The 24,091-nt window shown below is 49.0% G+C and overlaps 1 protein-coding gene across 1 annotated transcript in view; it reads left to right on the forward strand.

Moving 5' to 3' along the window:
• Window positions 1–24,091, forward strand: part of LOC120638467 (connector enhancer of kinase suppressor of ras 2-like) — a 139,325-nt gene that overhangs the window by 103,693 nt on the left and 11,541 nt on the right. The window contains exons 6-10 of the mRNA XM_039912439.1: window positions 144–185; window positions 3,479–3,598; window positions 5,862–5,921; window positions 15,186–15,254; window positions 23,375–23,521. Of these exons, the coding sequence (XP_039768373.1) occupies window positions 144–185; window positions 3,479–3,598; window positions 5,862–5,921; window positions 15,186–15,254; window positions 23,375–23,521 (438 nt within the window). The remainder of the gene's footprint in view (window positions 1–143; window positions 186–3,478; window positions 3,599–5,861; window positions 5,922–15,185; window positions 15,255–23,374; window positions 23,522–24,091) is intronic.

Below are 24,091 nucleotides of genomic sequence, written 5' to 3' on the forward strand. Positions count from 1 at the left end.
GCTTTGCCATTCTCCTTTCCTATGGATGAGTATTTCATATTCTTCTGAAGGTCTTCTGGTGGTTGTTTTTTGAAGGGGAGTATTTTAACAAGTCCCTTCCAATAAAACACAGCTCGGTGGGTTTTTTTCCCTCTTTTCCATAGGATTGCACCGTGTATGAAACAGAAAACAAGATTCTACACGTGGTAAGTGACCTCTTGTCCGTCCATAACTTTGGCATTATCCTCGGCTCATCGCTCTCATTCAACCCACAAATTCAATTTGTCACCAAATCCTGTCAGTCTTACCTTCACAACATCGCTTAAGGCAGTCCCTCTCCTCTCCATCCAAACTGCTTCCTCGCTAATCTGAGCACTTTACCATGTCCTGTCTCGACTACTACATCAGCTTCCTCACTGACCTCCCTGCCTCCTGTCTCTCACTTCACTCTGCTGCCTGGATCATTTTTCTGCCCAAACTTCTCAGCTCACATCTCCCTACTCCTCAAGAACCTCTAGCGGCTTGCTCATCCACCTCTACTTCAAACAGAAACTCCTTCCTGGCGGGTTTAAAGCACTCGATTAGCTCACCCCCTCCTACCTCACCTCCTACAATCCAGCCTGCACTCTGGGCTCCTCTTACACCAACCTATTCACTCTACCTCCATCTCGTCTATCTCTTCGCTGAGCTCGTTCCCACCGTCTGCCTCTGGTCTGGAACTCCCTCCGCATCCATATACAGCCGATGATCACTCTCCCCACCTCCAAAGCCTTATTAAAATCCCATCTCCTCCAAGAGGCCTTCCCCACTAAGCCCTCATTTCCTCCACCCCCTCTCCCTTCTGTATCAGCCTTGTGCTTGGATCTGTACCCTTTAAATGCTTGATATTCACCCCATCCTCTGCCCCACGGCACTTGTGGTCATATCTGTAATTTATTTTAATGTTTGTCTCCCCACTAGACTGTAAATACCTGGTGGCCTTGGGAAAAGAGTCTGGGCCGAGGAGTCAGAGGATCTGGGTTCTAACCCCAGTTTCACCACATGCCTGCTGTTTGATCTTGGGAAAGTCACTTCACTTCTCGGGGCTTCATTGACCTCATCTGAAAATGGGAATTCAATGTTTGTTCTCCCTCCTACTTAGACTGTGAGACAATGTGGGATGTGGTGATCTTGTATCTAACTCAATGTTTAGTACGGTGTTTGGCACATAGTAAGTGTTTAACAAATAACGTAAATAAAAAGTCCCCAGCCTAAAGCCATGGGGACCTAGTAGGGCTCCAAAAAACCATTTCAGGGTCAATGTGTAAGTGTGTGCATACACATCCACATGTGTACTCTCGGCTGTAAAATATTTATGGGCAGGGAACGTGTCTGCTAATTCTTTTGCACGGTACTCTCGCAAGCATTTAGTACAGTGCTCTGAAAGTAGTAAGTGCTCAATAGATACCTTCGATTGCTTGATACTCTCAGCTGCTCTGTCTATGGCTTCTTTTGAGGTGTCTCATATCCAGACCGGCCCTGTCAGAAGCACGTGCTCTTCTAACTCATCTTCTGGAGGAAGAGATGGGATCACAGTCCCCCGGCTCCCCCAGTCCCTTATGCACCTTCCTCCACCCCGGCCAGCCTCCGTGACTTCCAGATAGGAGATCAGGGCCTTCCTCGGGGAAGCTGACAGGAGGGGGCGAGGAAGAAGAGGAGAAGAGCAGGGGTGAGGAGAAGTGTGGCAGCTCGAACTCGCTTCCCGAGCTGCCCCCCCCCCCATGCTTCCCCTCAAAAACCAGGTCCTGCTCGACCAACGGGAGCAGGGGGCCGTGAGAAGGACAGCTATGATTGTTGTTCACCGTCCACCAGGGCACTTACCTCGACCAGTCAGGGATTGGTGCTTGGCCTGAAAAATCCCCTCCAGTATATACTGGAGGGAAGCAGGAGGAGACGGATGAGTGGGTGATGGATTGAGGGGGTCATTAGAGGAGGTGGCCACGCCTCAGCCGCTTGGAATTCCCTGGACCCCAACTGGCTGGATGGTGACAGCAACCACACCCTCCACCCACTGCCCGGCTGCTGCGTGAATTCCCCATTGAGCGGAGAGGAAGTGGTTGTGGAACAAAGAGAAGTCAAATCCCTTTTAGCGTTAATAGCGTTTATTAATCAATCAATGGTATTTATTGAGTGCTGTTCTAAGTGCTTGGGAGAGTACAGTACAACAGAATTAAGTGCCTACTGCATGTGAAGTATTGTACTAAGGACTAGAAAATACCATTACCCCAGTGAGAATTAGACCAGGAGCCCCTGGCTGCCCCCCTCTTAGACTGTGAGCCCCTTGTTGGGCAGGGATTGTCTCTATCTGTTGCCGAATGGTACATTCCAAGCGCTTAGGACAGTGCTCTGCACACAGTAAGCGCTCAATAAATACGATTGAATGAATGAATGAATGGGCTCCTGGCGTAAGAGTAGCAGCATGCCATGAGGATAGAGCAGGGGCCTAGGCAGCGGAAGGACCTGGGTTCTAATTCCTGCTCTACCGTTTGTCTGCTGTGTGACCTTGGGCAAGTTACTTCATTCCCCTGGGCCTCAGTTACCACATCTGTAAAATCGGGACAAAGACTCGGGGCCCCATGTGAGACATGGACTGTGTCCAACCTGATTAGCTTACACCTATCCCAGCCCTTACTACAGTGGCTGGCACTTGGAAAGCGCTTAACATGTACCATTTTAAAAAAAAAGAGTAGTAAGGGGTAGGTTGGTGACAGACACCATCTAAGGAGAGATGAACGTTTCTCCCCATGCTGATTGCTGTCAGGAAGTGACCCCGGTGACGTGTTCCGGGAAGTTCCTTGCCCATAAGGAGCCTATATCCTAATGGAAGAGGCAGGTATAAAACATCACAGTGGGACGGGTCCCCTTATATATATAAATAGAGAAGCAGCAGGGCCTAGTAATTAGAGCACGGGACTTGGACTCAGGACCTGTAATCCCGACTCCCCCAATTGCCTGTTGTGTGACCTTGGGGAAGTCACTTCACTTCTCTGGGCCTCTGTTGCCTCATCTGTAAAATGGGGATTGAATACCTAAGAATAACAATAATGATAATAATAATCGAAATATTTAAGCACTTATTATGTGTCAAGCACCTGTTTTCCTTCCCACTTGAACTGTGAACTACGTGCCCCAAGTGGGACAGGGAAGGGGTGTGACCTGGTTGACTTGTACCTAGTTCAGTGCTTGACTCATAGCAAGCGCTTAACAAACAGCATTTAAAAAATATAAAGGATAATTGAACCAAGACACATATGTGGGTGCTGAAGGGGAGGTCAGCACTCAATAAATTTGACTGATTGAGGGGACTACCCACCCTATCAAATCCTAAAAGCCCTGTTGATGTTTGACCCTCCCCATCATCATTTCGCACGTAACTACACGCCTGATCTTGGCCATCTGGGGTGCGTCCAAACATTGGCTTCGGTTTCACAGATCCTCTCATTTTTCTCTCCCTTTCTAGTGCAAAACCTTGTCCGGGATCTGTGACCACATCATCTCACTGTCATCTGACTCTCTGGTGTCCCAGTCGGCCCACCTCGAGGTCGTCCACCTCACCAGCGTGCTTCCCGGAGAGGGCTTGGTGAGCCCTTCACCAGTCGCGAGCCCCAGAATTGGCCCGAGGGCATTTCCCTCCCTCCTTTTCTCCTTCCTTCCTCCCTCCATCTCTTTTTCCCTCCCTCTTTCTCTCCCTCCCTCTCTCCCTTTCCCTCTCCCTCTCCCTCTTCCTCTCTCCCTCCCTCTCTCTCCCTCCTTCTCTCTTCCTCCCTCCCTCCCTCCTACCTTCTTTCCCTCCCTCTTGTTAGAGTCTTTCTTGTCGTGATTGCCCTGGACTTGCTTAATTCCATTCCCAGAGCCAAAGACTGGCACTGGGAATGCACACAGTAAGCGCTCAATAAATGGCCTTGATTAATTGACAGATTAATTGGGAGTCTGGAGACTTTAGAGCTAGTCCCAACTCTGCCCCTGACCTGCTCACTGTGTGATCTCGGGCAAGTCACCGGATCCCTCTGAGCCTCTGTTTCCTCATCTGTAAAATGGGGACGAGAGCCCTGCTCTCCCTCCATCCTAGGCAGCGGGACGGGGGACTGGGTCGGATTGTTAGATTAGCACTTAACATGGTGCTTCTCACACAGTAAGCGCTTAATAAGTGAGCTCTTTGTGCTTCTGCAAGTTTCAAGTGACTTCTAAAAGCAGTCCTATTTTGACCTGCCTCCCTCCCTATACGAAGTACAAAAATAACCCAAACCTCTCTGACCGACGATGCGTGAGGAGAGCTAGAAACCCAGAGTTGGGAACGATGAAATCATTTATCAACCGCTGCCCGGGGGCTTGACCGATTTGGGCAGTGCCCATCTTCTGTTGTTTATAGCAGAAGCCCAACCCCAGCCTCTAAAATGTGGCAGCTGCACGGTGTGGTAAATTGACATTGAGTTGTCCGGTGAGGCGGAGGATGAGTGATTTTTAATGGAAAAACTGTTTGGGTTGAAAACGCTACAGTTAATGGACTGCAAAAACTGACGAGGCCCCGTGCAGTGGGAGAAACTATTCCATGGTTGAACGGGGGTACTCCCTCAGGGAGAACCAAGGAGCTTGACATCAGATGCCACCCGCGATGCCTCCTGCTGAAAGCGTCACCTCGAGGTGATCCAACTTTGTTTCAATGTGTTTCTTCTTTTTTTTTTTTAATGGTATTTCTAGAGTGCTTACAATGTGCCAGGCCCTATACTAAGCCTTAGTAAAATTGGATGGGACACAGTCCACATCCCACATGGGACTCACGGTCTTAGTCCCCATTTTACAGATGAGGTAACTGAGGCTCGGAGAAGTGAAGTTACTTGCCTAAGGTCACACGGCAGACAAGTGGCGGAGACAGGATTAAAACTCAGGTCCTTCTGACTCAGTCAGTCAATGGTACTAATTGAGCACTTACAGTGTGCAGAGCATTGTACTAAATGCTTGGGAGAGCACAATATAACAGTATAACAGACACATTCCCTGCCCACCACGAGCTTACAGTCTAGACTCCCAGAAGTGTGTTTTATGCATAAGACCACGTTGCTTCTTTCTGCCATATTGACAGAAGACCTCCAGGCAGATCCACCTGGTAGACTGTCAGGCTGGGATCAGGTTTCTCCCCACCTCTCCCTCTTTCTTGCCCCATCTCTGGCTGCCGCTGCATCTTTCGCCCCCTCTCTGGTTCTCCAACGCTCCAGCCTGCAGCAGGAAAAAAGACCTTGGTCTTGGTCATCTGGGTCCCCCGTAGGGCCAGTAGAGGCCCAGTGCCTGCCTGCCTGCCTGGATCCACGACCCTATTCTTGGCCCGTAATGTCATCTGCCTCCTGGGCCTGAGTCCCCCCCGGGGGTCCTGCCTGGTGGAAAGCGATAGGCCTCAGTCCCCCAGGTTGCCCTTCCATTCCTGCCAATCCGGCTCTCATGGGGATGAAAACTCCTGAACAGAATTTGTGCTCCCTGCACCCGAGCGCCCTCAGTCACACAATCTACACAGCCTGAGCCTTGGGTCCTGGGGCGGGGGGAGGCAAGCACAGGCCAGGGGACAACCCACCATTCTCCTAGGCTATAAGCTCACTGTGGGCAGGGACTCTGTTACTTGTTATATTATACTCTCCCAAGCGCTTAGTCAAGTGCTCTGCAGATGGTAAGTGCTCAATAAATATGACTGTTTGAAGTCATAATCAACTGCCGGCCAGCCGGCTCCATCCACAGTCCATCTTATTCCCCGGCCAGTGTGCAGCCCCCTTTGACAGTTCAGGACAGTTGGGACACCGGGAGCTGGCTGGTGTCCACTCAGTCGTCTAAAGATTCCTCCTCCCACCTCTCTGCAGGGGATGTACATCAAATCCACCTACGACGGACTGCACGTCGTCACCGGGACGACGGAAAACGTAAGCTCCCCGGGGATCGGGTGGGACCGGGGCTGGGGGCCGGACAGTCCTGGGCTCTGGGCCGGTGACTCCTCTCTCTTTCTCCCATCGTCTCCACTCGCCTGCTCTGTGACCTTGAGAAAGTCACTTAACTTCTCAGTGATTCAGTTTCCTCCTCTGTAAAATGGGGATTCAGTACTTGTTTTGTTGAGTTTTTTTACGATATTAGTACAGTGCTCCTCACACAGTAAGCACTTAATAAAAACTATTTAATTTACTGAATTTATTAAGATCAAGGTCATGATAATAATATTAACTGTGGTATTTGTTAAGCAGTTACTATGTGCCAGGCACCGTACTAAGTGCTGGGGTAGATATAAGCAAATCGGGTTGGACACAGTCCCTGTCCCGTGTGGGACTCACCGTCTCGATCCCCCTTTTACAGATGAGGTAACTGAGTTACAGAGAAGTTAAGTGACTTGTCCAGGGTCACGCAGCAGACAAGTGGCATCGGCCGACAAGTGGCAGAGCTGGGATTAGAACCCAGGTCCTCTGATGCCCAGGCCCCCGGCTCTTTCCACTGAGCGGTGCTGCCAAACTGTTGAGGGAATTAAGTCGTTACCGCCCTATTGTGGGAGTTAGGTTGTTAACACACTGGTGTGGGCGTTAAAATAGTTAACACACTGTTGTGGGAGTTAGAATTGTTAAGGGGCATTGGTGTGGGAGTTAGACTTGTTAACACACTGGTGTGGGAGTTAAAATTGTTAACCCTCTGTTAGTGTTTGCTGGCTCTGCCGGAATGCGTGGTTAATAATAATGTTGGTATATGTTAAGCGCTTACTATGTGCAGAGCACTGTTCTAAGCGCTGGAGTAGATAATAATAATAATAACGTTGGTATTTGTTAAGCGCTTGCTACGTGCAGAGCACTGTTGTAAGCGCTGGGGGAGATACAATAATAATAATAATAATGTTGGTATTTGTTAAGCGCTTACTATGTGCCGAGCACTGTTCTAAGCGCTGGGGTAGACACAGGGGAATCAGGTTGTCCCACGTGGGGCTCACAGTCTTAATCCCCATTTTACAGATGAGGGAACTGAGGCGCAGAGAAGTGAAGTGACTTGCCCAAAGTCACACAGCTGACAAGTGGCCGAGCCGGGATTCGAACCCATGACCTCTTTATACATACCCTGTAATCATGTAATCATACCCTGATTACAGGGTAATCAGGTTGTCCCAGTTGTCCCACGTGCGGCTCACAGTCTTCATCCCCATTTTACAGATGAGGGAACTGAGGCACAGAGAAGTGAAGTGACTTGCCCACAGTCACACAGCTGCCAAGTGGCAGAGCCGGGATTCGAACCCATGAACTCTGACTCCTAAGCCCATGCTCTTTCCACTGAGCCACGCTGCTTCTCCATTGGACAGATCCTCATGTCATCAGTGGTACTTATTGAGCGCTTGTCTATATTCATTCATTCAATAGTATTTATTGAGCACTTACTATGTGCAGAGCACTGTACTAGGCTCTTGGAATGCACAAATCGGCAACAGATACAGTCCCTGCCCATTGACGGGTTTACAGTCTAATCGACTGGCTTAGTCTAATCGATGCAGAGCACTGTACTAAGTGCTTGGGAGAGTACAATATGACAGAGTTGGCAGACACATTCCCTTCTCACAATGAACTTACAGTCTAGAGAGGGAGACAGATATTAATATAGATAAGTAATTTATAATATATAATTTATAGATATGTTCATAAGTGCTCTGGGGTTGAGGTGGCGGCAAATATCAAATGCCCAGAGGTCACAGATACAAGTGCATTAAGACAGCCTGTCTTAGTTCCCCTCTTCTGGCCCACACAGAATAAGCGCCCGGGTTCTGATCCGTAATTATAATGACGGTATTTATATATTAATTTATTTAGGGTGTTTGTTAAGTGTTTAGTACATGCCAGGCACTGAAGTAAACGCTGGGGTAGATAACTCCATGATTCAGTTTATCGTGATGATGTTGTCTTGTTTTGTTTTGTTTTGTTCTGTTTTGCTTTGCTGTCTCCCCCATTTAGACTGTGAGCCCATTATTGGGCAGGGATTGTCTCTATCTGTCGCCGAATTGTACATTCCAAGCACTTAGTACAGTGTTTGGCACATAGTAAGCGCTCAATAAATACTATTGAATGAATGAATGAATGAATATAAGCTAATCGGGTTAGACACAGTCCCTGTCTCTCATGGGGCTCATAGTCTCAATCCCCATTTTACAGATGAGGTAACTGAGGCACAGAGAAGTGAAGTGACTTGCCCAAGATCACACAGCAAGCGACCGGCAGAGCCGCGATTAGAACCCAGCGCCTCTGTCTCCCAGGCTTGTGCACTAGCCATCAGGCCACACTGCTTCTTCTTATGTGCTCACTCTGTGCCAAGCACTCTGCCCAGGGCCATGACGATTAGCTGGCTAATTAGATCAGCCGCAGTCCCTGTCTGGCACGGTGTCCATGGCATCTACAGTCCGAGAGAGAAGGAGAGCAGGTTTTTCCCCCGTAGGAATAATAATGATCGTGGGCATTCTTAAGCTCTTATTGTGGGCCAAAGCACAGTGCTTAGCACTGAAGTGGGTACAAGATCATCCAACTGGACGTGTAAGCTTGTCCTCTAATAATGTTGGTATCTGTTAAGCGCTTACTATGTGCCGAGCACTGTTCTAAGCGCTGGGGTAGACACAGGGGAATCAGGTCGTCCCACGTGGGGCTCACAGTCTTAATCCCCATTTTACAGATGAGGTAACTGAGGCACCGAGAAGTGAAGTGACTTGCCCAAAGTCACACAGCTGACAAATGGCCGAGCCGGGATTTGAACCCATGACCTCCGACTCCAAAGCCCGTGCTCTTTCCACTGAGCCACGCTGCTTCACCGACCATAAGACCATAAGCTCGCTGTGGGCAAGGAATATATCTGTTATACTGTTCTTTTGTACTATCCCAAGCCTTTAGTACAGTGCTCTGCACACAGTAATCACTCAGTAAATATGATTGTCTGACTGACTGACTAAGGCAGTGGCCCAGGGAAAAGGGCATGGGGCTGGGAATCAGAGGATCTGGGTTCTAATCCAGGCTCTACCTCATACCTACTGCGTGACCCTGGGAGAGTCACTTCATTTCCTCTATGCCTCTGTTACTTCATCTGTAAAATGGGGATGAAGACTGTGAGCCCCATGTGGGACAGAGACTGTGTCCAACCTGATTACCTTGTATCTACCCGGGCACTTAGTACAGTACCTGGGACATAGAAAGCGTTGAATAAATACTACACACACAAAAAAATCTTGATTCTGGTGGTTGGCGTGTCAAGTCCGGCTGAAGGGCTTCTTCTAGACCCCCCTGATCTGGGCAGACTCTGAAGAAAACATCTTTGTCTCTTGGTTTGTGATGAGGAGGATAACATCTTCTAGAGAAGCAGTGTGGCTCAGTGGAAAGAGCACGGGCTTTGGAGTCAGGGCTCATGAGTTCGAATCCCAGCTCCGCCACTTGTCGGCTGTGTGACTGTGGGCAAGTCACTTCACTTCTCTGCGCCTCAGTTCCCTCATCTGTAAAATGGGGATTAAGACTGTGAGCCCCACGTGGGACAACCTGATTCCCCTCTGTCTACCCCAGCGCTTAGAACAGTGCTCGGCACATAGTAAGCGCTTAACAAATACCAACATTATTAGAGAAGCTGTGTGGTTCAGTGGAAAGAGCACGGGCTTGGGAGTCAGAGGTCATGGGTTCTAATCCCAGCTCTGCCATTTGTCAGCTGTGTGACCTTGGGCAAGTCACTTAACTTCTCTGTGCCTCATCTGTAAAATGGGGATGAAGACTGTGAGCCCTACGTGGGACACCCCTGATTACCTTGTACAACCCCAGTGCTTAGAACAGTGCTTGGCACATAGTAAGCGCTTAATAAATACCAACTAATGTTATTATCATCTCCCAGTCACATGGTCTCCCCGACCCTCCTCCCCACCCCGCAAGGAGATTCCAGTTTACAGAATGCCTCTGGCCACTGTGGAGTCGATGGGCCACTCCCTTCAAGATGGGGAAACAGCCTCCTGGTGACCTAGGGAGAAATAAACCCAGCTGCATCTCGGCCCCCAAATTCTCTTGAACGTCTTGCTGGGAGAGAAATATTTTATTGAAGACAAGGGGGAGGCAGCCCCCTTTCGAAATCTCTTATTTTTTAAAGGGAAGAATTTGCCAGGCGACCAAATGAAAGTCGTAAATCTCCCCCAAGGCCCCTTCAGCGCCTCATCTCTGAGCCACAACAGTGAGACCGGGGACAGACCAAAGCAGGCCGGGGGGACAAGGGGGTCACTTGTTCCCGCGTCCAGGAAAGACCGAGGCTGGAAATTCTGCCACCGCCAAGCCCTCCCTTTGGAACAGGACTCTAAATTGATTCCTCCTTCGTGCTCGGGGATCATTGTCCGCTGAGCCCGGCTTTCATTAAAAATGAGAATAAATAATTCAGTTCGGACAAAGGCAGGGAGAGGATTAGAGGAACAAGACAGAGCTTGGCTTATGGCCAGACTCAGGGAAACTGGGAACAGAACGCCTTCTCCTTCTTGCTGCTAAGAGCACCTGACCGTCGGCCTGACCCACGCTGATGTCACTTCCTCGAACACGAGGTGACAGGGAAGCTGGCTGGCCACCCGCCACCACCTCGGTTTCAGGGAGGTGTGAAACAGGGCCTCGAACCTGGGCGCGTGAGGGGTGTTGGGTTATCTGTCAGAGGATCATCAGCTAGGGGAACGCGTTTTGGGGCTCACCAGGATAGACCGAGCACCCCTGAGAGCACTGTAACGGACGCAGACCTCTCTACCGAGGAAGAGGGAACAGGTATTTTATCCCCATTTTATAGATGAGGTAACTGAGGGCCAGAGAAGTGAAGTGACCTGTCCGAGGTCACACAGCGGGCAAGCGACAGAGCTTGGGCTGAGAGCCAGGCCTCCAGGCTCTCAGGCTCGTGGTCTGACCACTAGACTACATCGCCTCCCAAGAGGGAAAACCTAAGTAGAACCGGGAATAGCAAAAGTAAGCAATGAATGAATAAATACACCAACATCCATATTCCTGCCAAACTGGATGATGGGATGACTTGAGCAGGTCAAGGGGACTCAATCGAGGCAGGCCTCTTGAAGGAGGTGACTGGGGGGATCTCAATCTATCAATCAATCAGTGGTATTTACTGAGTGTTTACTATGTGTATTCATTCATTCGGTTGTACTTATTGAGTGCTTACTGTGTGCAGAACACTGTACTGAGCACTTGGAAAGTACAATTCGGCATCAGATAGAGACAATCCTTGCCCAGCAACGGGCTCACAGTCTAGATGGGGGGAGACAGACAAGTAAACAAGTAAACAGGCATCAATAGCATCAATATGAATCAATAGAATTATAGATAAATGCATGCGATTAATAAAATAAACAGAATAATAAATATGTACATATCTACACAAGTGCTGTGGGGCGGGGGGGTAGAGCAGAGGGAGTGAGTCGGGATGATGGGGAGGGGAGGAGAAGCAGAGGAAAAAGGGGGCTCAGTCTGGGAAGGCCTTCTGGAGGAGGTGAGCTCTCAGCAGGGCTTTGAAGGGGGGGAAGGGAGCTAGTTTGGCGGATGTGAGGAGGGAGGGCATTCCAGGCCAGAGGTAGGACGTGGGCCAGGGGTCGATGGCGAGACGGGCGGGAACAAGGCACTTTGAGAAGGTTAGCGGCACCAGAGGAGCGGAGTGTGGGGGCTGGGCTGGATAAGGCGAGAAGGGAAGTGAGGTAAGGAGGGGCAAAGTGATGGAGAGTTTTGAAGCCAGTAGCGAGGAGTTTCTGCTTGATACGGGGGTTGATAGGCAACCACACTGGAGATTTTTGAGGGGGGGGGCGGTGACATGCTCAGAGCATTTCTCATCCTGCGTCCTCATCCTGGTTTTGCCACATAATAATAATAATCTGTGGTGTTTGTTAAGCACTTACTATGTGCCCAGCACTGTTCTAAATGCACCTTCTGCTAGGTCACACTGCTTCCCACTTAGGCGTTTCTGTCAGCACGCCCTCTGAGGCTTCCGCTACTGTCGGGCGGCCCCCACGGCTTTGATTCCTCAGGAGTGTCTCTCTTCTTTAAGACCCCGTTAGATTTCCGAGCTGTCGAATGTGTTTTTCTCCTGCCCTAGTTTCTGCAAGTCCACAGACAGATGCCAGCTTCCTCCGGGGAGCCCGTCGGGTGCTAACAAAGTGGCCGGAGTCCATCCCCGGCACCGGAGATGAGGGATCCCGTCCAGGTCGTCCCCATGCCGATGGGGATGGAGGTCCACAGTCGGTCCCTGGGCCTCAACTGAGGGCAGATCTTAGTCCCATCCAGTCCCGCGCCAGTCCATCTGGAACAGCCCACAGCGGGGCACGGCGGATGGAGCTCGGGCCTGGGACTCAGGGTACCTGGGTTCTCATCCCAGATCCACCTTTAGAGAAGCAGCATGGCCTAGTGGTAAGAGCTCGGGCTTGGGAGTCAGAGGACGTGCGTTCTAATCCCGACTCCGCTTGTCTGCTGTGTGACCTTGGCAAGTCACTTAACTTCTCTGTGCCTCAGTTACCTCGTCTGTTAAAACGGAGATGAAGACTCAGCCTCATGTGGGGCAACCTGATGCCCTTATATCAACCCCAGTGCTTACAGCAGTGCTTGGCACATAGTAAGCGCTTAACGAATATGATTATTCTTATTATTATTTGCCTACTGCATGATCTTGGTCTACTCACTTCACACCTCCGTGCCTCAGTTTCCTAACCTGTAAAATGGGGATTCAATCCCTGTTCTCCCTCCTACTTAGCCTGATAATAATGGTAATAATAACTGTGGTATCTGTTAAGGGCTTACTCTGAGCCAGGCACTGTGCTAAGCACTAGGGAAGATACAAGGAAATTGGGTTGGACATCGTCCTTGTCCCCCACTGGGCTCACAGTCTTAATCCCCATTTTAAAGACAAGGTAAATGAGACACAGAGAAGTGAAACGACTTTTCCAAGGTCACACAGCAGACAAGTGGCAGAACCGGAATTAGAACCCAGGTCTTTCTGACGCCCAGGCCCCTGCTCTATTTACTAGGCCACTTTGCTTGTGAGCCCCAGGTGGGACGGGGACCTGATTATCTCGGGTGTACCGTAGACCTTAATACAATGCCGGGGATAGTGCATGCGCTTCACAAATATCACAATTATTACTCACTGGTATCCACCGAATGCCTACCATGCCAGGTTACAAAATAAACTGGGGACAAGGCTGCGACTGGAACCCAGCCCTCCTGCCTCTCTGCCCTGTGAGCTTTCTGCTAGGCCATACTGCCTCCCATTTAGACGGCAGTTTCTTCAAGAACGTGCCTAGATTGCAGAAGACTCTGGGTTCACCTTGACACTCCCTTCCGGCACTCTGAATCTTGACTTCGTGACGAGTTTTCTGTTTCGTTTGCTTCTACTTGGAAGCCAGAGTGACCCGGTGGCTTCTTACGTGATCGGTTTCCATGGTTCTTGTTTGCCAGGCGGCTCCTCTCTTTAGCTCCCTGTTTCTGAAGCATATCAGCCTCGGATTCTTGCTTTTCCTAGAGAGGGCCACAAAATGGCTCTTGGGTGTGGTGGCCCAAGATAAAGAGAGCCCAGTCAGTTGGTAATTCTGTAGCAAAACACTCACCCCGGCTGCAAGACACTCAAAACCCAAATGAGTGCTGGGTAGCTGATAACCAAACTAGCCAGGCCTGTCCGGCGCTTAGTACGGAGCCTGGGACATAGTAAGCGCTTAACGGATGCCACAATTATTATTATTGTCCTGACAGACTTCCATTCATCGTCACCAGGTCGGATGGGGTGGTATCTTCATCATCATAAGTATTTATTAGTAATAATAATAATGTTGGTATTTGTTAAGCACTTACTATGTGCCGAGCACTGTTCTAAGCGCGGGGGTAGATACAAGGTAATTAGGTTGTTCCACATGAGGGTCACGGTCTTAATCTCCATTTTACAGATGAGGGAACCGAGGCACCGAGAAGTTAAGTGACTCTTACCGTGTGCAGTGGACTGTACTAAGCACTTGGGAGAGTACAGTACAACAGAGTTGGTAGACGCGTTCCCTGGCCACAATGAGCTTACGGTGTAGAGGATCAGCCATGGTTCTAATATCTGTTTATTGTTATCTTGGCCCCTCCCAAGCACTCAGTACATTGCTCTGCACAGAGCAAGTGCTCAATAAATACGAATGAACGACTGAATCTAGCTGTGTGCCCCTTCACCCTGGGCCAGGGGGTCTGTTCATTTCAATCAACCAACCAATCAGTAGTCAGTCAACTGTATTGATTGAGCACTTACTGTGTAGAGCACTGGACTGAGTGTTTGGGGTAACAGATTCATTCATTCATTCGATAGTATTTATTGAGCACTTACTATGTGCAGAGCACTGGACTAAGCACTTGGAATGTAACAGATAGAGACAGTCCCTGCCCTCTGACGGGCTCACAGTCTAATCGGGGGAGACGGACTGACGAGAACAATAGCAATAAATGGAATCAAGGGGATGAACATCTCATTAAAACAATAGTAAATAAATAGATCCCTGTCCTCCAACAACTGACAGTCTATTGTGTACAGAACACTGTACTGAGTGCTTGGGAGGGGACAGTGGAATAAGTAGACATGATCTCTTGCCTCAAGGAGTTTATAATCTATTGTGTGCAGAACACTGTACTGGATGTGTGGGAGAAAACGAGAATAAGTAGCTCCCTTCCCTTGAGCAGCTTACCACGTAGGTGAGGGAGAAGATGCTCCAGTGAATTACAGGTAGGGCTCAGCTGCCGAGCCTTGACGCGTACATAACGCTGTGTACACATCCGGACTGTAAGCTCGTTGTGTGCAGGGAACATGTCTACCAACTGACAATAATAATGATGGTATTTGTTAAGCGATTACTACATGCCGGGCACCGTACTAAGCCCTGGGATGGATACAAGCAAATCGAGTTGTATCAACCCTATTATGTTGTTATATTGTACTCTCCCAAGCGCTTAGTATAGTGCTCTGCACACAATAAGCAGTCAATAATTGCGATCGATCGACCGATAGCGGAGGGGGACGTATGCTTGATTGGGCTCGGCTCCCCAGGCACGGGTGCTGAGTGGGCAAATCTGTCCCCAGGCTCGTTGTCGCTCGTTCTTGCTCATTCTGGGCCTCGGTTTCTCCCTGCTGGTCCTCAGCTGTCCCCCGTTCTCTGTTGCCTTTAGTCTCCAGCGGACCAGTGCAAGAAGATCCACGCGGGGGATGAGGTCATCCAGGTCAACCATCAGACAGTGGTGAGTGACCGCGTGGGGCTGTGCCCGCTGACCCTGCTCTCCCCTCTACCCACTCCGTGGCAGGCGTCGATGCTTGGGAGGAGGTGCCTGGTGGTGACTGGGCCCCACCTCTGCCTCCATCCGGGTCCAACACCACTGAGTCTCTCGGGAAGACCGGGATTTGCTTGCCAGCAATTTGTAAAGTGCTGGAATATAGTAAGTGCTTTATTAATACCGTCATCATTACTATTATTACTATTATAAGAATACGATTCACAAACTGCTCTGTACAGAAGTCCAGAGGGCCCATGAGAAGGCCAGCTCGGGCAGAGCAGACGGTAGAGCGGGTGAAAGGAACCAACATGGAACTGGGAGAGACGAGTCATTGAACCGAAGAGGCCACAATCTCCAGGCTGACGTCGATTCTGACATCCCTTCAGTCCGTCAATCTGTGGTATTTGCTGAGCGCTCACTGTGTGCAGAACACTGGACTAAGCTCTTGGAAGAGTACAATCCAATAAATGATTGATCAATCGCATTTATTCAACACTTACTGCGGGCAGAACACTGCACTAAGCGCTTGGGAGAGTACAATATAACATTCATTCATTCATCCAGTCAGTCGTATTTACTGAGCGCTTACAGTGCGCAGAGCACTGTATTAAGCGCTTGAAAAGTACAATTCAGCAATAGAGACAATCCCTGCCCACACCCTGCCCACAAGGAGCTCACAGATTAGAGGGAGGACAGCCTGCAGCGACAAGGAGCCCACCCAGTGCTAGCTAGACTGTGTGGCAACCAGCAGGATCACTAGAAACTCCCTTCCCCAACTATGTACCTTCAGCAGCACCCCGATAAGCAGAGGTGGGTGGAAGGTACCCCGGTTTCCAACCATTCCAGAGGAAGATCGTGTCTGTGGCCCTGCCGCCCAGTTAATAAAAATAATAATAATAATAATTGTGGTATTTGTTAAGCCACAAATATGGGGTCGCCCAGTCACGTGGCTCAGTGGAAAGAGCACGGCCTTGAGAGTCAGAGGTAGTGGGTTCTAATACCGCTTCTGACTCTTGGCAGTTGTGTGACTTTGGGCAAGTCACTTAATTTCTCTAGGCCTCAGTTCCCTCATCGGTAAAATGGGGATGAAGTCTGTGAGCCCTACATGGGACACCCCTGATTACCTTGTACAATCCCAGTGCTTAGAACGGTGCTTTGCACATAGTAAGCGCTTAACAAATACCATCATTATTATTATTATGAAGTGCTTACTATGTGGCCAACATTGTACCAAGCACTGGAATAAATACAAGATAATTAGAATGGACACAGTCTCTGTCTAATATAGGGCTAGCAGACCGAGTAGGAGGGCAGAAAGGTATTGAATCCCCATTTTGCCAATGAGGGGACGGAGGCCCAGAGAAGTTTGGTTTTTTGCGGGGGTTTTCTCCTGGTATTTGTTAAACACTTACTCTGTGTCAAACACGGTTCTAAGCACTGGGGTAGATACAAGTTAATCAGGTTGAACACAGTCCCTGTCCCCATTTTATAGATGAGATAACCGAGACACAAAGAAGTGAAGTGACTTTCCTAAGGTCCCACAGCAGACAACTGGTGGAGCTAGGGTTAGAACTCAGGTCTTTCTGAATCCTCAGGTCTTTCTGAATCCCAGGCCCGGGCTCTTTCAACTAATCCTCCACCACTGGACTTATCTTAAAGTTGCGGGCCATTTCCAGACCATTCAGAATCGGCCGATCTCGTGTAACGGATGGCTGTGGAGCATGGTGGGCTCGCCCTGGGAATAAAGCCAGCCTGAGCTCTAACTTCCACCCCCACTCTGGGAGCAGACAGCGTACAAAACCCTCCTTTCCGTCTCAGTCTTCCCTTTTTAGCCGCAAGCGGTAGAGGCGTTGTGTGACCTGAAAAATGGCCCGTTTTTATCCGCTCCAGGCCAAGTCCAGTGTCAGGCTAAGCAGCTGGCATTTTCCCCACGGTGGGAAGGCTCGGTGGGGGAGGATCGGAGGGGAGGGAGCCAGCCTCCGAGAGCCGGCGGGTAATTTTCCAGGCCCAAATGCTGGCCTCCCTCTCTGGGTAGTTCTGCACCGATCGATATGATCCTATTGTGACCGGCGTCTCCCTCAGGGAGCCGAAGAAATGGGTAGGTCCCAGCCCAGCCACTACTTACACAGCCGGCACAGCCCCTGCCTAGTTTTATTTTTTCTTTTAATGGCATTTGTTAAGTGCTTACTATGTGCCAGGCACTGTACTGAGCGCTGGGGTAGATACAAGTCAATCAGGTTGGACACAATCCAAGTCCCACAGGGGCTCAGAGTCTCCATCCTTATTTTATAGATGAGGTAACCGAGGCCCAGAGAAGCGAAGCGACTTGTCCAAGGTCACCCAACGGACGAGCGTCAGAGCCAGGATTAGATCCCAGGTCCTCTGACTCTCATATATAAAATAGGGGTAAGACATCTTGTATATATGGGTATATAAAATATGACTCCTGCAAAAAATGTGATTCAAATAGTTCCATGCTTGATTCAGAGTGTAGAAATGCTGCTGATTTTGCCCGCAGCCAACATTTTGGGATGCTGTTCACAGTGGGGGAGGTTCAATTTCCACATTTTTCCTCAGTAGCAATCAGTCGTATTTACTGAGCGCTTACTGTTGCAGAGCACTGTACTAGCTGCTTGGAAGAGTACAATGCTACACTGTAGTAGAGTTGGTAGACATATTCCCTGTCCACGACGAGCTTATAGTCTTGAGGGCGAGCATATGGCGGGGTGTTACGAAGGGCTGTAATAGGTCTTTCCCTCTAACTTGCTTAAGCCAAATGAATGGAATCCCGTTTGGGCAAAGTCATGCCGCTTTCATGGCTGGCAAAGGAAAGAGCAATGAGCCCCATAGTTGCAAAATGTTATCAACTGGGAGGTTCTTCCCATCACACAGAAGAAAGAGTTCTTTTGCATTTCGTGAATTGAATCTCAGCCATCAGATGTATTCAACTGCACCCAGTTTGTTTTCATTTCTTTTTTTTTTGCGGAGTCTAAAATATGGTTGCTTCTTTGCTCTGACTCTTAGAGGACCTGTGTTCTAATCCTGGCTCTGCCACTTTCCTGCTGTGTAACTTTGGGCAGATCATTTAACTTTTCCGTACCTCAGTTGCCTCATCCGTAAAATGGGGACTAAGACTATGAGCTTCATTTGGGACAGGGACTACATCCAACCTGATAACCGTGTATCGCTCCCTTGTGTTTAAAACAGTGCTTGACACACAGTAAGTGCTGAACAAATACTATTATATTATTAGTGTGGAGGGAAGTTATTTGGAAGCTTTGAGTCTCTCTGGGGTTTCGCGCTTTCTCAGCCTTTAAAACAGTGATGTAGCGATAGAATGACAAGGGTGTAAAGAGTTCTGCTGGGGTCGGGGGGCAGGTCCAGGAGGGCAGTAAGCAGGGTGGAGCTAACCATCGATCCCTTTTTGATGTTTCCCTCTGGAAGCCAGACCCAAAAGAGTGGTCTTCTAGGGAAGTGTGATTTTCCCTGTCCTGACCTTCCCAGGCGATGTGTTGAAGGATCTGGTCTTTTATCATTTTTTGCTTCTTAGCTTTTTCTACCCTGAATGACCAGTGACCGAGCAATGCTCTTCTGATTGACAAGGGCCCAGGAATTTTCCCAACAGGGTTTTTGTTGGCCCAGGGTACAAGTGGGCCAGGGGTTCTCTCTCTCTCTCTCTCTCTCGATTTCCCTCTCCCTTTCTCTCTTTCTTTCCCTCTCCCTCTCTCGTCCTCTCTCAGACGCTGACAGCCGGGGATACGATCTCCCCGTCAGCAGCATCCCGTCTGAACCGAAGAACAAGAGCCTGGGAGTCAGAAGTACTTAGGTTTCTAATCCTGGCTCCTCCATTTGTCGGCTGCGTGACTTTGGGCAAGTCACTTTGTGCCTCACTTACCTCATCTGAAAGCGATTAAAAAAATACCTTGAAAAAAAAAAAACCTGGACAGGAATTTGTATGGAAAAATGTCAGTGTGGTGATGCCTCCTAAATAACTACATGAGTCCATTAACTACTATAAGTCAAACCCCTCAACTCAAGGTTCTTCTCTAGATTGTAAACTCCTTGTAGGTAGGGAACACGTCTACCAACTCTCCCAAGTACTTAGTACAGTGTTGTACATATAGTAAGCGTTCAATAAATACCATTGATTGATTGACTGATTCAAGAACACACGCCAAACTATAGCAGGAAAAGCTACGTGTATGTTCACACCCCACACCCATACACACACAATACCACACACACACCACCCTCACACCCACAAACATATCACACATACACACATACCAGTCCCCCCACCCCCTACTCTGACCTCATTCAATCAATCAGTCAAGGCATGACCTAGAGAAAGTTAGAGGGCTCGAGTTCTAATCCCAGCTCCACCACTTGACTGCTCTGCCACTTAGTAATAATAATAATGATGGCATTTGTTAAGCACTTACTATTTGCCAAGCACTGTTCTAAGCCCTGGGGTAATCAGGTTATCCTAGGTGGGGCTCACAATCTTAATCCCCATTTTACAGATGTAGTAAAACTGAAGCACAGAGAAGTGAAGTGACTTGCCCAAAGTCACAGACCTGACAAGTGGCAGAGCCGGGATTAGAACCCATGACCTCTGACTCCCAAGCCCGTGCTGTTTCCACTAGATCACGCTGCACTTCTCTGCTCTGTGACCTTGGGCAAGTCGCTTAACTTCTCAGGGCCACAGTTTCCTCATCTGTAAAATGGAAATTTGGTAATTGATCTCCCTCCCTTGTAGATTGTACAACTGTGTGAGAAAAGGACCGTGTCCATTTAGCATATACTCTACCTTGGCGCTTAATACAGTGCTCGGCACACAATAAGCACTTAAATACCATAATTATTATTATCATTAACATCAACGGTATTTGTTGAGCGCTTACTGTGTGACCAGCACTGTACTGGACGCATCGCTCCAACACACCCTTATTTCCACATATGCCGCAACATGTACGTTTCAGGATTCCCCAGAGAGGGAGCTACTGTTTGCGCCAAGGCTGATAGAGCACAGGCCTGGGAGTCAGAAGGTCATGGGTTCTAATCCCGACTCTGCCACTTGTCTGCTGTGTGACCTTGCGCAAGTCACTTCACTTCTCTGGGCCTCAGGTACCTCATCTGTAAAATGGGGATTGAGACGGTGAGCCCAACACGGGACGGGGACTTTGTCCAACCCGATTTGCTGGCATGCACCCCAGCACTTAGTACAGTGTCTACCACACAGTAAGCATGTAACAAATGCCATAATAATAATAATAATTATTATTATTATTATTATTACAGACTGATGCTTGTGTCCGTACGGACTGGAACTTGTATCTGTAAGAACTGGAGTTTGGGTCTATATGGACTGGAGTTCGGTCTGTTTGGACTGGAGCTTAGATCTGTATGGACTGGAGCTTGGGTCTGTACGACCGAGGATTGGTCATTCTCTCAGAGCCATATAAAGCTTTCGGGATGACCCCCACCCCCAATCTGCCCCGAGACGCTGACAGGTTAATATGTCAACTCTGACTCGAGGATCAGAATTCTCATCCAAGATTTCCAGCCTCCTCTAATAGGTTCTCCTTTCCCAAAGAGGTTTTTGGTCTCTAATTCCTAATGGAAGATACTAATTTATGAGCTCATTTTTCCTTCCTTCCCCAACTGTAGACATTGCAGGCTGCCCTCCGAAACCTCTGCATTTAATAGGTTTTCATTAACATTTTTCTCTGAGAATAAATTCATCATTAACAAATGAATAATTTATCATCTCCAACTCACGGGCGTGGGTCGAATCACAGAAGACCTAGCAGTTGGCGAGCCAATCCCGAGCCGGGCTCCCCGTGGGATGATTACATTAAGGGAAATGAAAGACTACCCCAAAGAATTATCGGCACCCCTATCCTCATCAACCCTTCAGCCACCTCCTCAAAATAACAATAATAATGCCGGGGATGGAATAAATCTATCAATCGAGCAAGCAATGAGAAGCAGCGTGGCCTTGTGGATAGGGCAAGGGCCCGGGAATCAGAAGGACCTGGGTTCTAATCCCATATTCGCCACTTGCCCCCGTGTGACCTTGGGCCAGTCACTTCACTACTCTGTGCCTCAGGGACCTCATCTGTCAAATGGGGATTAAGACTGGGAACCCCATGTGGGACAGGGACTGTGTCCAACATGATTAGCTTGTATCTACCTCAGAGCTTGGTACAATTCCTTGCTTTCTTCCCTCATGCTCATGCCATTCTCCCCCTTCCTGCAACTATTCCTCCGAAATACAGCTCTCGCCTACCTTCAAAACCTCCTGCGTGCCCGCCTCCCCCCAGAAGCCTTCCCCTCGCCATCCTGCTGCATGCACAATAGCCCAAGATGCAGCAAGTCAGCAGCTGCCCTGAGCCTTTCCTTGTGTGTCTGTGCATCATCAGCCGAATGGCCACATCTTGGCTTCTTCCTCCTACTCCCTCTGTGTGGAAATCATGTTTGTCTGCCTGTTTCTCCCATTATTAAAATATCAGTACCCCAAGGGCAGAGACAGAATCTTTCTCGCGGCCGCCTGCTCACCCACGTCCTGCCTGTGGCCGGGAACGCCCTCCCTCTTCACATCCGACAGACGGTCACTCTCTCCACCTTTATAGCCTTACTGAAGGCACATCTCCTCCAAGAAGCCTTCCTTGACTAAGCCCTCCTTTCCTCTTCTCCCACTCTTTTCTGCATCCCCCTGACTTGCTCCCTTTTTTCATCTTCCCTCCCAGCCCCACAGCACTTACGTCTATATCTGTCATTTATTTATTTCTATTAATGTCTGTCTCCTCCTCTCAACTGTAAGCTCATGGTACACAGGGAATGTGTGTCTGTACTGTTGTATTCTCCCAAGCACTTAGTATAGTGCTCTGCACACAGTAAGCACTCTCAATACAGTTGACTGACTGACTTTACTTGTGGCTACTCTCCCTAGCTCTTAGTACAGTGCCCGGTACCTAGGGGACCCTAATAAATACCACTGTTTGATTGATGAACTACTAACTGTAATCCATCTATAATCCATCAACAGTCCTCTAAACTGTAAGCTCATTGCGGGCAGGGAATGTGTCTGTTATATTGCTATATTGTATTCCTTCATTCATTCAAGTGTATTTATTGAGCTCTTTCTGTATGCTGAGCACTGTACTAAATGCTTGGGAGAGTACAATATAACAGTAAACAGACACATTCCCTGCCCATAATGAGCTCACGGTCTAGAGGGGGAGACAGACGCCAATATAAATAAAGATATGTACCTAAGTGAGAAGCAGCGTGGCTTAGTGGAAGGAGCACCGATTTGGGAGTCAGAGGACATGGATCCTAATCCCGGCTCCACCACTTAAATAATAATAATGTCTACTCTGTGATGAGCAAGCCAATTAACTTCTCTGTTCCTCAGTTACCTCATCTGTAAAATGGGGATTAAGACTGTGAGCCTCACGTGGGACAACCTGATTACCTTGTATCTACCCTAGTGCTTAGAACAGTGCTCGGCACGAAGTAAGTGCTTAACAAATACCATAATTATTGTTATTTATTATTAAGTGCTGTGGGGCTGAGGGGCGGGGGGGAATGAATAAAGGGAGAATGTCAGGGTGATACAGAAGGGAGTGGGAGAAGAGGAAAGAGGGCTTAGTCAGGGAAGGCCTCTTGGAGGAGATGGGCCTTCAATAAGGCTTTGAAGCCAGGGGAGAGTAACTGTCGGATTTGAGGAGGGGAGACTCTCCTCAAATCCGTACCGTACTCTCCCAAGTGTTTAGTCCAGTGCTCTGCACACAGTAAGTGCCCAGTAAATATGACCGACTGACTGACGGGCTTCCCGATGGTTAGCGAAGGCTTCGTTGGTTGACGAGTGTAGTCCATGGAGCAGCCCAACCTCGGTGCTCAGAGAATATGTCCTGTGACCAGTCCAGGTGGGCGTGAGAGGCCGGAAAAGGCCAGTCCCATAGCCCCACCACACTGACACGCACACACAGAGGCATGTCATCAGGATGTTGCTTTCCCCGAAGGAGCCTTTGCCGTGTGGCTCCGTCATGACGCTCTCTCCTCCTGGGATTCCCCTCCAGGTGGGCTGGCAGTTAAAGAACCTAGTAAACGCCTTGCGGGAAGACCCCAATGGAGTCGTCTTGACCTTGAAGAAAAGGCCACAGAACACCCTGGTCTCCGCCCCGGCCCTCCTGAAGAACGTCCGCTGGAAGCCGCTGGCTCTCCAGGTAAGCAGGGCCACAGAGGTAGCGTTGGGAAGAGGGCTGGGTGGCGGCCAGGGTTCGGACAAGAGAGTCAGCGAATCAATCAATCACTGCTATTGATTGAATTAAAGGATAATGATAATAGTAATAATAATAATTATGGTATTTGTTAAGCGCTTACTATGTGCAGAGCACTGTTCTAAGCACTGGGGTAGATACGGGGTAATCAGATGGTTCCACGTGGGGTACACATTTTTAAATCCCCATTTTTACATATGGGGTGACAGAGGCATAGAGAAGTTAAGTGACTTGCCCAAGGTCACACAGCAGACAAGTGGCGGAGCCGGGATTAGAACCCATGGCCTCTGACTCCCAAGCCGGTGCTCTTTCCACTAAGCCATGCTGCTTCTCTAGCCAAGCTGCTTCTCTTTAAGCACTTACTATAATAATAATAATGGTGGTATTTGTTAAGTGCTTACTATGTGCAAAGCACTGTTCTAAGCACTGGGGGGACACAAGGTGATGAGGTTGTCTCACGTGGGGCTCACAGTTTTAATCCCCATTTTACAGATTAGGTAACTGAAGCACAGAGAA

This window comes from Ornithorhynchus anatinus, chromosome 6 (genome assembly GCF_004115215.2).
Source record: "Ornithorhynchus anatinus isolate Pmale09 chromosome 6, mOrnAna1.pri.v4, whole genome shotgun sequence".
Taxonomy (NCBI): domain Eukaryota; kingdom Metazoa; phylum Chordata; class Mammalia; order Monotremata; family Ornithorhynchidae; genus Ornithorhynchus; species Ornithorhynchus anatinus.